Below are 15,829 nucleotides of genomic sequence, written 5' to 3'. Positions count from 1 at the left end.
CTCAGTCACTCATGTAGTCATCCATATTAACTACTGCGACATGACACCAAATTTTCTTCAACTAGTTCAAGTAGAGAGTAAGAAATCAATTTTTGGGCTTAAAACGAAGCGGTTTGGGTGATCTAGTCTAGAACGAGTACTAAACACTGAACAGTGAACACTCAGCACTTCTCCGACGAGAGGTTGCCGGAATTGCTATTGTTTTGGAAACTCCGACACTGCTGCCACTTTAGTTGATCACACCTGCAAATTTAGGGTTTTGGCGGATTCATTTTATTTTCAATATGAATATTAATATGAATGTTATGGTAAACTCTTTACCATCATCTTCATCTTCATCTTCATCTTGTTCGTTTTCGAAATTTCTAATGGCAATGCAATGTTTACAGGAGGAAATTCAATTAAAAACCCTTGAAGAACTCGCGGATTCTCACCCAGATGACCCTTCCCACCAGTTTAATCTTGTAAATTTTATCTCTTTTTTAGGGTTATCATTGCAATTTTTAATTTTGTTCGATTTAAATAACTATAGTTTCGCCGAAATTAGCTTGAATTGCTGATTGTATGGGGGTGGTTTCAGGGGAAATTGATTTGGGAAAGAGGAGAAGAATGGAGAGAAAAAGCTGCAGAGCATTTTCTCAAGGCAGCTAAGTTGAATCCCCAAAATGGGGAAGCATTCAGATTTTTAGGTCATTACTATACTTGTGTTTGTTTCGATACTCAGAGAGCTCTCAAATGCTACCAGCGTGCTGTTACGCTAAATCCCGATGATTCGCAATCCGGGGTTTGTTCTCTTAGTTTTCAATGCCAATTCAATTTATCATTTATGTCTTGATTAACAGTTATGCTTTCTGTTTTGTTACTGCTTTCTAGAATAGAATTTAAGGTGCATTTTGTTTGGTTTTATAAGGAAGCATTGTGTGATTTACTGGACAAAAGTGGAAAAGAGAGCTTAGAGATTGCTGTGTGCAGGGAGGCGTTCGGGAAGTCACCCCGTGCCTTTTGGGCATTTGCCAGACTAGGTTTGCTGATGGTAAATATATATATATATATATATTTTTCGTCATAGTTGTTCCTTTCGCATGAATCCTTGAGGGGAAAAACAATCAAACTTGAAAGAGAAGATTGTGTTTATATTGAAATGCATTGTCCTTATATGTTGGCATATACGTACATATGTTCAGGTGCATCAAAACAAGTGGTCTGAGGCAGTTCAGAGTCTTCAGCATGCCATCAGAGGCTACCCAACCTGTGCCGATCTCTGGGAAGTCTGTATCCCTTTTTATACTTTCCATTGTATCTCCTTTTGTGTAAATGCATGCACCTGATGCTTTGTATTTATCTAGCCAAATTGACTTTACTTCTTTTCCTTCAGGCGTTAGGTCTTGCCTATCAACGACTTGGCATGTATACTGCTGCCATTAAGGTACACCCCCTTCCTTCTACTTTTTTTTTTTTTTTTGGTATAAATTTAATATTATTGGCTTGTCAAATAAAGTGATTACTGGTTTTAAGTTCATTCTGCTATTTCCTCACATATGACCTCAAATGCTTTCTACCTTTTATAATTAGGCTTTTGTGCCATGCCACCCACAGTCATGTGTATATGTTTAAAAGAATTGTTTATCTTCTGCCATTAAGACACAGTATGTCAGCATCTTATTGCATGGAAACACAAACACACAATTGCTGAAGCTCATTTCATACTCGTAGGGAATGTGGAAACTCAAACTTAAGCAATAAATTAATAAGTTTGATTTTGCTAATTTTGTTAATTTTAAGAAATGTGAGAAACATAGGGTCATTTTGTGGCACTAACTATCCTTGAGTAGTCTTTTTTATGTAAAGAAAACGTTCCACCCTTAGTTTCCCTGTGTCCAATGTAACCTCAGTGGGAGGTTGCATGCTTTCCTAGGCCAGTATATATGTCAGTCCAATTGATTTAAAACGAAAGAGTTGCCTCTGTTTTTGCCTTATTTTAAACTGAGAATTTGAGTAATTCCACCGAGAAGCTACATACTTGTGAAGCCTAGATGCCTAGTGCTTAGAGCCATACGAAATCTCTAGCTTCATGCACTGAATTTTAAAAAAGTAGCAAGAAGAAGGTTGAGATTCCTGTCGAAATGTGTAATTGCCTTGGGAAAGAAGTAATGATGTGATTGACTAAGTGTGACTACTTTTTTAGATGTCATAATTCCTTTGACAAGGAAAAAAGATACTAGTACTAAGTACCACAAAGAGAGTATTCTCCTTAAGAAACTAATGAAAAAATATTTCATGCCAATCTCATTGAATATCAACCAAAGCTAAGCCCTGAAAAATACGTGTAGAATCGATTTTTAAGTATTTGATTCCTGCTCTACTCTAACGATAGGGACTTTATAAATCTGTGACTCGTGTGAGTAAAAAAAAAATGTTGACTTCGGCTTGATCTTGAAAGTTGTTAGTGCTGGACTGCTTGTCCTGCTGCTAGTAAGTGTTGTAATATGTATATATGTTTGCATCTTCAAGTTTTCCTCTTCATACATCTGCTAATGAATTGAATATATGCTTTCTGCAGTCTTACGGGAGAGCAATGGAATTGGAAAATTCAAAAGCCTTTGCTATGATTGAGACTGGAAATATTTTTCTAATGCTTGGTTCGTATCGGAAGGTATGTCTCTGTGTAAAAGCTTTATCTTAAAAGAATTTAATGCATTAGTTCAAATTAAAGGTTGGATGACATTGTGAGTTTTGCTTATGCTATCATTGCAAACGTTCTTACATTGTACTTCAGTCCTTCCAAAACAGTGCGTAAGGATTTGACCATCACTCATCCCTTTCTTTTTTTTTCAAGCATGTCTTTATTACAAATGCAACAGTAATATTGTGTCATTTTGAATATACTTAGTGCATCAAAGAGGTTAAGGTGTCATTTGAAAGAAGATCAATGAAAGACACTAGTTTGTTAGCTTAATTTCACGTCAGCTAAAGAAAAAACTCTTTAACATTTCTACAGAGTTTTGTTGCATGAAAGAAAGTCTTTTAAACTAAATCATAGTAGCCATTTATTATTATTATTATTATTATTATTATTATTAGACAAGCCACTGGAAATGTAGAAACTGATGATTTTAGGTTTTTGAGCTCTCAGAACACAAAAATCTGGATGTAGGCATTGATATGCTCTCCAAATTTACTAATTGTCAAATAAAAGTTTCTCAACAACTCATTATTGCAAATTCCTCTAAGGGGCGTTTGGAATGTGAGGGTAAGGGAAATAGATGGTCTGGCTATTTTAGTTGTTTGTTAGGCCAAATTTACTAATTGTCAAGTGTTAGTTAAGCCTGATACTTGATGTTTCTTGATTAATTGCTGCATGTTAGCTCATGAGTTTTTTTTTCTTCGTTTTTAAGTGATATATACACTTGGGGTCTGTATAATTTATATCTTTACTATTTCAGGAAATATATATTTTCCATCTCTCTCTGAACTCTTTTGTGTGTCCTTTCCTTTTAGGGAATTGAGCAATTTCAACATGCTCTGGAGATATGCCCTCAAAGTGCATGTGCACAGTATGGGCTGGCTTCTGGGCTTCTTGCTCTATCACAAGAATGCATTAAGCAGGGTGCATATTCATGGGCAACATCTCTATTGGAGGTTCTTGTCTTTTTTTCATGAATAGGAAGATGCATTGAGATTTTTCTTCTGATAACATAGTTCCCAATTGTTGCAGGAGGCATCTGAAGTTGCAAAAAATAGTGCTGTTTTGACCAGTAATATGTCATGTGTATGGAAGCTACATGCTGATATACAGGTAATTGTTTGAGCTTCATCTTATATATAAAAAAAAAGGCACGAAAAAAAAAAAACACTGTTCTATCCCCTTTTTGGTTGTAATTATATTAGCATACCTATGCAATAATAATATAATCCTGATTTTTTTCTACTCTCAAATTTCATGTGAAGTAAGTTCCCACAAAGGGCAGAGGCATTTGTTTGGACAACTGTACTTATTGCGAAAATTTTACAATTTGCAAACTTGGACATGTAACAAGGAGCTTTTTCCTGTTCTGTGTGATATCTTGTGATAGTGGAGAGATTTGAAATCACCTATTTTCATAATTATAAGGAGAGGTTGGATTTGTTAAAGTTTGTATGCATGTCTAGTATTTATGTTATCTGTATTGAATCTTTATGAATTGAATCTTCTAGTAGATTCTCTTATCGCAATTCTTTGTTGAATAAGATAATTATGGTGTATCTTTGGGCAAGTGATACTAGTTCTAAGATCAACCGCCCACAATCACTGTTGCTTGCTGTATGACTCCGTCCTCAATGCTCTGTCACCATTCCTTTCCTATACCATCACCACGTCTTTTTGATGACCATTCTTGCTCTCTTTTATGTGTTGCCTCTCTCTTCTTTGCCTGATTTTATTTTATTCTAATGATAATTGAAATGCTATGTTGGGTACAATAAAATCCTGTTTTAGTTGTACAATATATTGAAGTACTTTTCAAAGCACATGGCGCACTTAAATATTACAATACATAGTTATTACGTAACCTGGATTGCCATCATGAGAGGGAGGGAATCAAATATGATTCAGTCTTCTACATGTTTAACGCAACTGCAATTAACTTGTGCTGGTTACTAAATGCTTCTTATTTTGTTTTGCCAGCTTACTTATGCAAAATCATTTCCATGGACAGAAGGTGGTAATCTGAAGGGCGAGGAAGCCTTTTCTAGGTCTCTTCTTTCCTGGAAAAAAACACGCCAAATAGCTGCTGTGTCAGCCAAATGTTCCTACCAGCGGGCTTTGCACTTAGCTCCATGGCAAGCAAATATATATATGGATGTTGCTGTGGCTCTTGATCATGTTTGCTCTTTACAGGGGAGTCATGAAACTGATTTGAGCTCCTGGTAAGATTCTCCGTTCTGCTTCCTTTGAACTTATCTTTTCCTTGCTTGTTTCAGTTCTCAAGATGTCATTTAATTCTTGACTTCGTCATCAGGAAAATATCTGAGAAGATGCTGTTAGGAAGCTTGCTACTTGAGAGTGACAATCATGAATTTTGGATGGCATTGGGATGCATGTCTGATCATAGGGCATTGAGACAACATGCCTTTATCCGAGGGTTGCATTTGGATGTTTCTCTAGCTTCTGCATGGGCTTATCTCGGCAAGGTATTTCCTCAGGCATACCTAGAAGCATATTTAACACCAGTTTTCTACGAAATGCACACACATACCCAATTAAATTTTGGAGAATGGATAGGGAGTTGTGGCTCTATTTCCAGAATATCTAAAAAGAAGGAATTATATGATTCTTTACTATAATAGTGCTATTATACATGAACTTCTAACATTACAGGGATATAGCCATTATATTTTTGTAGTAATATGTTTACTTTTTCAATGGCTGTTTGTTCAAAGTAATGTGTCCCCAACATCTGAAACCTGAAATGCAGAAAATCTGCTGCAGGTGATAACATAAGTGATACATGAGTGAGCGCCATTAAGGGGTGCAAAAGGTTTTGATTGACTGGATTTCCTTGCATGTAAGAAAGTTATTTTGTGAGTTCTGCTGAATGTAGTAGTTTCTTGTTTCCCACATATCATTAGTACTCTTTTGTTTTCCTCTTACTCTAACAAAGTTATATCTTAAGCAGTCTTTTGAGTCATTAGCCTAATACTCCATGGATGTGTTAATTTATTTCGCTTTCCTTACTTTTTTGAAAAACGACTCCGTTTGATGGACTGTATGTAGTCATTATAGAGCTAAAAGTCAGGTTTTAAATTGTAAAGTTTTAGCTATCCTTTACTTCTATTGCTTTAAAATTTCGTACACATTAATGAGTGTTAATTCATTGATTCTGTACAATAGAAGGAGCCTTGTGCACTGCGTTGGCGGCTGTTTGGATTTCTTTCTTCCCTAATCCCTATGGAAGATGAATGATTTCATAGTCCAAAATGAAGCTAAATAGTTCCGTCCTGCATAATTTTAGTTATTGTATAGGCTTTTGACATTTGAAAATTCAGCACCACGTGGCTCATGCCTATTTTGGATTTGTGCAGTAGGGTTTTGCTTTGGACTTCTCCTCTTGAAACTTCTAACTCTAATGGTCTTTATGACGTTGAGGCTTATGCGTTGGATGTTGCTTTTTATAGCTATACAAAGAAGAAGGTGAAAGCCAATTGGGAAGACAAGCCTTTGACAGGGCTCGAAGTATAGATCCTTCTCTTTCATTGCCATGGGCTGGCATGTCAGCAGATACGCTTATCAGGTACTACCTCCGTGTTTTTTTTCTTTTTTTCTTTCTTTTTTTTTTTTTCCAGTGCATTGGTTTGGCTGGCACTAAGTTTTTTAAAAGTATAGAATAGAGATAGTGGGGTAATAGTTTATAAAAAAAGTTAGGGATGTGAGAGGAGATTTACTAGAAAGGTAAGAGTGGGGACCTTGTGAAGAGAGAGAGATAATAAAAATATACTAAGATAACATGTCCAAAAAAGGTAGTGATGCACTAAAAAAACAGTGGGAGTAGCTCTTTTGGGTTGTGCTTGTTTGTCCGACTTTTATTGATGTTTTTACCTGATTCTTCTTTTATATGATATTACTGAAGGGAAACTGCATCAGATGAGGCTTACGACAGTTGCTTACGAGCCGTTCAAATATTGCCTGTAAGTTTATCAGTTCATACATGCTATCTAAATTACTGGCAACAAATTTTTTTTCCTCTGGAACTTAAAAGAATATTGCAGTAATCTTATTTTTGATAGGTTATTCATTTTATTTTACTTTATAAATATTTTTCCTCCGTCAATAACATTGTGATGTGATGTACCTGAGTGTTGTAGTTATAAATTTCGGTTTTTCCTGCTTCACAGCTTGCTGAGTTTCAGATTGGCCTTGCAAAACTTGCTCTACGTTCAAACAACCTATTATCTTCAGAGGTATGATGAAATTCTAATGGATTCAATTGGGACTGGGTAATTGTGCTGAGTGCTAGGCTGATTGTTTCAGTAATCAAGTTTCACATTTATTTCTCTCATTATTGCCCCAGGTATTTGGATCTATCAGGCAAGCGTTGCAGTGTGCTCCTTGGTATCCTGAGTCTCATAATCTTAATGGGCTAGTTTCTGAGGCACGACATGATTATCAATCTGCTATCGTTTCTTATCAGCTAGCACGTTATGCATGGAAGACTTCTACACTTTCCTTGTCCCATTCTCATTTTGTTGATATATCAATTAATCTGGCTAGGGCACTCTGCAAGGTGTGTGTATATGTTGGCTTTTCCTGTAAAATTTTTCGTGTGCCCGTTTTTCCATTTCTTTTGTTTTAGATGTGAAGAAGCTGCTCTCATATGATAACTGAAAAAGATATAAAACTGGTGATTAGGGATGGCAAATAATAAAATAATGTAAATAAAAATGGGAATATTGGTTAATTCTAATATCGTTCAGAAATGATTTTTCATGAACCAAACATTTGTGGTTTTGGGTGGACCCAGCGGATTTTTTTTAAAAAAGATTATTTTTTATATAACAAATACAAGTATGTTATTCATTAAGAAATTGAAAATTAATTCTATCTACTATTTCATGGTATGGTAATCAATGGAAGGAGAACAAGTACGCGGTATACTAAACTAGGAAACCAAAGAGAAATGATTGATCTTACAATAGTATATCATAAAGAATGCAATGAAAAGAAGAGTATTGGAGTAGAAAAGAAAAGGATTCTTTTGTGGGCATTGAAAGGGAAAAGGAGAACATGTCATGGGGTAACACTTTTGTGGTGATTTTGTGGTGTCTGGCCAGAACATGCGAGTCTTCTCAGGAACTGCTTTTACTAGTGATTTGTTTTGGGATAGAATAACCATTTAGCAATTCTGGGGGCCAAGGCAGTGGAGACTTTTTTTTTTTTTTTTTTTTTTTTTTTTTTTTTTAGGAAGGCAGTGGAGGCCTTTTAATAGTTACTCAGTTAAGGAAATTCGTCAGTGTTAAATATTTCAACCTATTTATCTTTGGCTGATTTGAGGACAATTTATCCTCTGCTCTTGACCTCTTGTGCTTTCTGCTCATAAGTATATCTTTTTTGGTTATATAAAAAAAGGAGTTGACCTTTTCTTTATATAAAGAAAAAGTAGTGAACTTTTTCATCATAGGTTCATGGGATTTGTGAACTATATTGATTGCTTCAACCCTACTATTCACCACAGCAGGTTGGGGTTGACTGTTATGCTGGTTGTTTCAGTTACAATTTTGTGTTCAAAATCCTAAATTCTCATATTGATTTCAGGACAGATAAAATGTTTCAAGGTCTATTAATTATATATTGTTAATGTGAGACCAAAACAACTTCAAATTTGTTTTGCTGTTAATATGCCTTACCTTATCCTTTTCATTATATTTAATCCTCCTATCGTTACCCTTAGAAGCCTCGAATAGATAAATCATTCGAAAAAAATCTTTCTAGATTTCTCGTGATTGTGATGCTTTACTTCTGATACTAAGAAATGCTGATATGAGTGTCTGCTAAAACTCTCTTGAAACATGTAATTTTGTTGCAGGCAGAAAATGTACTAGAAGCTGTGCAAGAATTGGAAGATCTGAAGGAAAGAGGTTTGTGTTGTCAAAGCGTCTGCCATCTTGAATTTCCTTTACAGTGTGTTAATATTCTCCTGTTGCTTCTCTCTCAAAGCTGATTCTGAATAATAGTTGAATCTGAAAATTTGCCTGAAATTATTACATCTTCGTTTATTATAGAGAATGTGATTTAGAAAATTATATGTTGTAGAGTCGTTGGGCTTCCCACTTTTACTTGCTGGTGTTTAAATTTTTCCATTCTATATTTTGATAGGTAGCTGGTAGTCTGGTATTTATGTGTGCATTAACTCAGTGGTTTTAATGAGCATTTTAGGTTTTCTTGACGTTGAAGGCCTTCAAGTATATGCTTTATCATTATGGAAACTTGGCAAGAATGATATGTCCCTATCTGCTGCTAAAGATCTTGCTACATGTGTTCCCACCATGAAGCTGTCCACTGCAGTGGCATCTATTTCTTTAATTTGCTGTCTTCTGTACTCCATTTCCGGGGTAGGATCAACTATCAATAACATTTTGCAAATGCCTAGGGAGCTGCTTCAGAGTGCAAAAGTCAGTTTCATCATATCTGCTGTAGATGCTGTTGATCGGAGCTGTCAATTACAGTCTTTAGTCTCAAGTAGCCGCCGTATCCTTTCAACACAGGAAGAGATTATGGAAATGCATTTGCTGATTGCGCTAAGTAAACTAGTATGTTTCTTGTCTAGTGTTGTTTCTCTTGTTTGTATTATGATTTCTTTGTTTAGATTTTGGGATTCTATTACTTAGGCAGTCATTTATGGTGTGAAATTGGTAAACTGATGAATTACACAGATAAGAAATGGAGATGGACATTCTCTCAGTTTACAAAGTGGCATAGACCATCTTAGAAAGGCATTGCATATGTACCCCAATGGAATTTCTATAAGGTACATCACTTAAATAGCTGTAATATTATATTTATGTAAATTACTGTTCATTCCCTATCTGGGTATATATATATATATATATATATATATATATATATATATATATATATATATATATTTCTTGCTATTTGCTCCTGGTCTATTTTTACTCAAGTTTTTTCTCAAAATGCTTTCTCTGTTTTCTTATTTATGTAACACTTCTATATACACTATACAATCTCTATTTTTGGCTATTTTTTCGCTAGGGAATCCATAGTTATGTGGGGTCTTATTAGATCCATTTTGATTTATGCTTTCCACTTATATTTTATTCTATTAATTTCTAGTCGTTGATTATTTAAGTTATAATTAGTTGAAGAGATGCATTGACAAGTGTGTAACAAGTAGTGGTTTATCTACATACTCTGTTTAATAATACTTGTGCTTTCTATGCTTCCCTTAAATGGAAATGCCACAATACTTGCTACCTAGTACTACTTTCGAAAAAATTTACACCTTAAAATTACAAAATTGCCTTGATATTAAAAGATAAGGACCAGATTTAGGGGGCTAAAAGGTAATGTTGACTTGCCAAAAGTTGGTCCCTTTCTATCTCATTCTCTATGTAGCAACTATTCTGAAACTGATGATTTATTTTTGACAATGGGCTTGTTTAATATGCAGGCTGTTTTGATAATTTTATTCATCACATTGTAGTAATTTTGAACTTAATCAAGGTGCCATAAGTTATGTTTTGACTTAATGAGAATGGAGCTGCCAGAAAGTTTAAAAATTATATACTTTATGCACCTTATAGAAGAGCCATGGAAAGTTTGTAGAGTGGGCTGAAATGAGAAGACTTTGTCAGTTCATCTTTTGTGAGTTATGTTTAAGAGGATTTAGAGTATGCTTGGTGCTGTCTACAAGATGGCAGCTGTTAAAACAGCTTTAGCAACTGGCCATTTTAAGAGTTAAATAATTAGCTGATGGGCCTATAAGGGTTTAAATGATAGGTGTTTGCATCAACTTTCAGCTGTCCAAAGAAGATCAATGTGAGAATAGATCCTATATGTCATAGTGACAACATAACTAGGCATTTTATGTGGAGCTCTATCAGGAGGCTGCTGTTAGATGCTCAAGACTCATGGGGATATTCCTGTAGATTTGTATCTATGTTGTTCTTGGTGGACTGGTGGTCCTATCTTATGTCTCAATATTTCAGCATCAAAAATTTTCTTGTAATATTGGGGAAACAATTTTTCTTGTTATAATTTAGATAAATTATTATTGGTTTTTAAACAAATACCAAAAAACAACGAACTTCTTTAATCCCATTTCAACTGTCTGTTTTTAGTTCCAAACAATAATCAAGCCTACATTGGCAATAAGAATGGATGATATCCCTTATCCTTGATCGATTTTCAAAGCATGTGAATCGCCCTATTAGTTTACTCTTATTTCATACTTGCTACTGTTGCAAGTGCGTTTTCTGTTTAAGGCTTCTTCTGCTTCTTTTTTTTTTTTTTGGGTGATGAGGCTTAGCTGCTTGCAGAAATATGCTCGGATATCTTTTGTTATCCCGCAAACAATGGGAAAACGACCATGTTGTAAGGAGGTGCTGTGCTGTTGTTCCGTTTAACTCAATAAAGCAAGACTTCAGATCTACGCATGAAATTATTGGTGCCGAAGCTGTTGCTTGTCATGCTACTTACAGCTGCAAACCGAAATACTCTCTTTCAACATGTAAATACCAGAATGCGCACGGTGCATCACTAATAGGGTTAATGCAGAGGTATGATGTATGTAATAAGTTTTGAAATGTATAAATATTTATTGTTAAGACTAAGCATTGCAACAAGACCATCTAATTTCTATATTGTATTCATGTCAACTAAAATGAAGCAGAGGAAGTATTAGAATACTGTTTGGTTTAAACTACAGCTGTCTTCTGGAAATACTAACATACGAACATTAAATTCTGAATGTAGAAATTAGGTGCTCTTGTTTAATGTTTTGGTGACTAGTTGCGCTCTTCAATATTTATGTTTTGGCCGGGTCCAATCTTATTCAAAAATTTTTGGAATTATATAAGAATCTAGGCCAAAAACAGGTGATGATAGGCTAGTTAAATAGTGTTGTGACAATCATTTCTAAGCATCTTTGCACACTCATACTTTCAATTATTTGATTTACCCTAGCTGAAATATCGTGGCAGCTTGTAGTTTTCCCATTTTATGTTGTGGTTAAGATGTTTCATATACATAAGTTATATCCAGGACATAGTTATATATAATGTAATCAGGATATGGTTCTTGACTTCACTGACGATTAACAGGTCTTTTTGCTAGTGATATTTGTAAAATTTTCAGTCTGTTATATCTATTGGTGCGTACATCAATAGATCTTGCTTATTTGAGCTATAATGTGGTATTCTTATAGTCCATTTACTCTTAATATTTAGTCTATCTTTTCCCAATCCTCTTATAAGTTTATAATTGTTGTGTAGATGGCTTCGTCTTGAACCTTGGAACCATAATGCTAGATACTTTCTAGTACTTAATTTGCTTCAAACAGCATGCCAAGCAAAATGTCCGCAACACCTTTTGAACGTGCTCAAGCGGATGACTTCTGTAGCTGTCACGAGTCAGTTATCTTTGAATAAGACATTTGAAAGATATAAAAGATTTCAGCTGCTTCTGTGTTCCTCTGAGCTCAATTTGCTTGGTGGAGATATGTCAAGCAGTGTTTCTCTTGCAAGGGATGCATCAAACCTTTCGCTTTCTGATGCCAATACCTTTTTTGCCCATTTACAATTATGCCGCGCTCATGCTGCTGAAGATAACCAGACAAGTCTCAATGTAGAGTTTACAAAGTGCTTGAAGCTTAAAACTAATTACCCTATTGGTTGGATTAGTCTTAAGATTATTGAATCTCGTCATAGACCCCAGAATGGTTCCACTTTCTTAGATTCAGGCTTTAGAGATAGTATTAAAGAGATCAAGGAGTCAGAGAATTCATGGTTGGCTGTCTACAAACTGTTTTGTGGTTTAGCTTCTCAATGGGCTCAAGATTTTCTACGTGCAGAGGAGTTCCTTGCTGAAGCTTGTTCACTAGCACCTACTGAGAGCTGCTTCTTCCTGTGCCATGGTAATAAATTGGTTGCATTACTGGCCTTCTAAAGCTTTGTTGTTGTTGTTGTTGTTGTTGTTGCTGTATTAGTCTGTTTGGCTGTGCTCACTTTCTTTCTCAAACTTGGTACATCTGTTAGAAGTTAGAATGAGTATGTGAAAGAATCTTATTCCCTGTTTTCTTGACCTGAATGTTGCTGAATGTAAATTATTCTAGCTTTATGTTTTTTTTAATGAAATTAAATTATATTTGCTGAAATTAAACTATTTTTACTGATTAAATCTTATTTTTTACTAAAATTTAACTTTATATTGATATGAGATAATTTTTACAAATTTGTTTTTTAAAGTTACTTATTAAAGTTCATTTTTATTGTTTAAAACTTATTTTATTGAACTAAACTTATTTTTGTTGAACGAACATATTTTTGCTATATGTATTTTTTTTTTTTTTTGAGGGAAACATATGTATTTAATTATACTGAATCGAAGTTATTATTACTCAATATTATTTGTTTTGAAAAGAGCCTTAATGTTTCCATCTTCAATATTGTTGATAGAGAGAGATAGAGAATATGAGATCTTGAAGATGATGGTTTTAGTTGACAGATAGTAAATATTCTTGAGAAGATAGTACCTTTCTGTTGATAAATCAAATATTAGGATTTTTGAAAGGTCATTAATAAATCTTTAGTAACTATAATTGTTTTTTATATTAAATTTAAAGTTCTTTTTTCGTAAAAAAATTGTGTAATCAAATGTACTCCCTTCGTCCCAAAAAGTCTCATATCACCTTTATCTATTTATTTATTCACTTTTAATTAACCAAACCCCCCTATCAACCCTTGTTTTATTCACTTTAACTCTTCCCCTCTTTTTTTTCTTTTTTCTATATTCATCTTTAATCAACCAAACCTCAATCTTTTTGTTATGTTCACCTTCCTAAAAACTTGTGCAAAGGCCAAATGAGATTTTTTTATGAAAAATGCGGAGGGAATATTTGATAAAAGATTAAATGGAGGTTGTGCAAAAGCTTGCAAACAAAAGAGAAATGCTGGAGTATGATTACAAGCAAATAACATTTAAAAAGGACGGAAGGTACCTGTGAGTCTGTGACTTGAGAATGGACTTTGATGGTGTGAAGGAGAGCGAATCAGCAACCCCTCAACTGTAATAGATTTTTTTTTTAGATGTTCCATTAAAGTTGTCAATTTTGCTTAAATTTCTTGTTGATCCTTATGGTATAGGCTGTTTGTGAAATTACTGGGTATTATATAACGTTTTGCAAATTATAATTACATTTTAGTGCTGTTTTCTGAATTATAGTTGCTTAATTAGTTAATTGGAGGGAAAAAGGGCAGAAGCATCTTGAGGAATGTGATTTAATGGCTTGAACATGTTTTTACTCAAAACATGTTTTCCTAGTGAGTCCCCACCTGTTTTTGTACTATCAAATGACATGAACAGTTTTTTTTTTTTTTTTTTGGGTTTAAACTTAAGTAGCCAAATTATACATGATCTTGCCCTACTATATTTAGTTCTAATCCCAGTTGTAGGATTTTGTACCGGACTTGCTTCTTTTGATAATTAGTTATTAGCACTTTAGCAGTAGTATGCGTCTTATTTTGTTTTTGTTCTGTTAATAATATATACTAACTTATAATTTATAATTTCAAGATTGAGTATCTGTTGTCCAACTATCTGAAATTATTAACTGTATTTAGTCAAAAAAGTAAATAATTAGACATTTTTGTCAAATAAAATTGTTTCTGCATTGTGCTTGATTTCGTTTGTAACTTAGCTTAGAATCAGCATTTCTATCTTTTTCAGCTGCATCTGATCTGTACTTTTGATTTATCTCTACAAGCTATACTATGAGGAATTTCTGTGGCTATTTAAGTCAATTCAATTCTCTGTTTTTCTGCATATCTTGTTCTATCTGATTTAATTCTGTGGTCTGTCAAATCATCTCCTTTGTCTCCAGGTGCTATCTGCATGGAGCTTACAAAAATGCAATATGGCTCTCAGTACCTGACAATGGGTATAAGAAGTCTTAAAAAGGCACAAGGGATGTCCTCCATTCAATTGCCATTTGTTTCCCTTTTGTTGGCTCAAGCAGAAGCAAGCCTCGGATCGAAATTGAAGTGGGATAGTAACCTCCAATTGGAATGGTATTCTTGGTCACCAGGTATAATTTGTTAATTTAATTTCTGAGTTGATATGCATGTGTTATTCTATCTTCATAATTGCCCCCCCCCCCCCCCCCCCCTCACCAAAGTTGAAGGTGTGGGTATGTGGTCTAACCTTCAACCTTGATATTTGGTGGTGAGAAGCTCAATTTATTGAGTTTACACATGATTCCCTTTCCTTTGGGTACACTGTTAAGTGCAAAGTAGATACTTTCACTTTCTGCTTACTGTTATGATCCAGATGTCTGTAGCAGAAGGAATCATCATTGAAGCAGGGAAGCTTATATGAAATTAATTTCCTCTTGCCTTGTCTTTTTTCCAGAGACGAGACCTGCTGAACTGTATTTTCAAATGCATCTGCTTGCACTTGGGTCTGGAACCACATCTAGTCAAGATTATGGAGATCCGCTCAACTGGGTTCTTCGAGCTATTCACTTGAATCCTTCTTGCTTGAGGTATTGGAGAGTCCTGCGAAAGCTTGCTGAGTGAAGTCTTGGCACATAAGGGGTTAATTCAAGTATATTAAGAGCCATAATATTGGTAGTTGTATTATTTGTGTTTACTGGCTTCAGTTATACTTGAGCTAGAAGACACAGCCCCATCAAAGTGTACATACTTTTATCAGATTTCTCATCAGGTGTAATAGGTCAGTGTTTTGGTTTTCCTTGTTATCTACTCTTCTAACTTTAACTGTAGTAGTTTATAGTCAATAGTCAGTTATATTAGTTGATAGTTTATTAGTTGATGGCTCATAATGGACTGTATTATCGATTTTAATTGAAGTGAAGGCGATTTCTGCCTAATGTATATGAGTGATTGAGGGGTGATAACTGTATACAATTTCTTATAGTTGATGTTCTGACTTCTGAAGCCTTGATTTTCATATAAATATCGAGCAGTGTTCGTGACTTCATGTCGATAATAAACAAGCCTCCCCACAATTGTATAACTAATCACCAATCAATAATATACAAGACACCTTAAGTTTTAAATAATTTGTACCTCAATATCATCATCATTTCACACCGAAGGA

The 15,829-nt window shown here is 34.6% G+C and overlaps 1 protein-coding gene across 1 annotated transcript; it reads left to right on the top strand.

The window, feature by feature from the left end:
- Positions 1-22: 22 nt before the first annotated feature.
- Positions 23-15,666, top strand: LOC145638743 (tetratricopeptide repeat protein SKI3-like). The gene is made up of 22 exons (XM_081689743.1): positions 23-308; positions 390-464; positions 581-784; positions 911-1,033; positions 1,185-1,268; positions 1,376-1,426; positions 2,561-2,653; positions 3,499-3,639; positions 3,716-3,796; positions 4,664-4,905; positions 4,998-5,169; positions 6,154-6,269; positions 6,606-6,663; positions 6,871-6,936; positions 7,047-7,259; positions 8,559-8,610; positions 8,909-9,282; positions 9,406-9,500; positions 11,032-11,271; positions 11,986-12,626; positions 14,592-14,795; positions 15,119-15,666. Exons 1-22 carry the CDS (start codon positions 285-287, stop codon positions 15,283-15,285), a joined length of 3,516 nt encoding a protein of 1,171 aa, XP_081545869.1. The 5' UTR covers positions 23-284; the 3' UTR covers positions 15,286-15,666.
- Positions 15,667-15,829: the final 163 nt, after the last annotated feature.

This window comes from Chenopodium album, chromosome 7 (genome assembly GCF_948465745.1).
Source record: "Chenopodium album chromosome 7, dcCheAlbu1.1, whole genome shotgun sequence".
Taxonomy (NCBI): domain Eukaryota; kingdom Viridiplantae; phylum Streptophyta; class Magnoliopsida; order Caryophyllales; family Amaranthaceae; genus Chenopodium; species Chenopodium album.
This window is presented reverse-complemented; position numbering and strand designations above follow the sequence as displayed.

Coding starts and splice junctions, on each gene's coding strand:
- LOC145638743 (XM_081689743.1), top strand. CDS start 285: ATGAATATTAATATGAATGTTATG. Junction 6,664..6,870: donor GAGCCGTTCAAATATTGCCT/GTAAGTTTATCA, acceptor CCTGCTTCACAG/CTTGCTGAGTTTCAGATTGG. Junction 9,283..9,405: donor TGATTGCGCTAAGTAAACTA/GTATGTTTCTTG, acceptor TGAATTACACAG/ATAAGAAATGGAGATGGACA.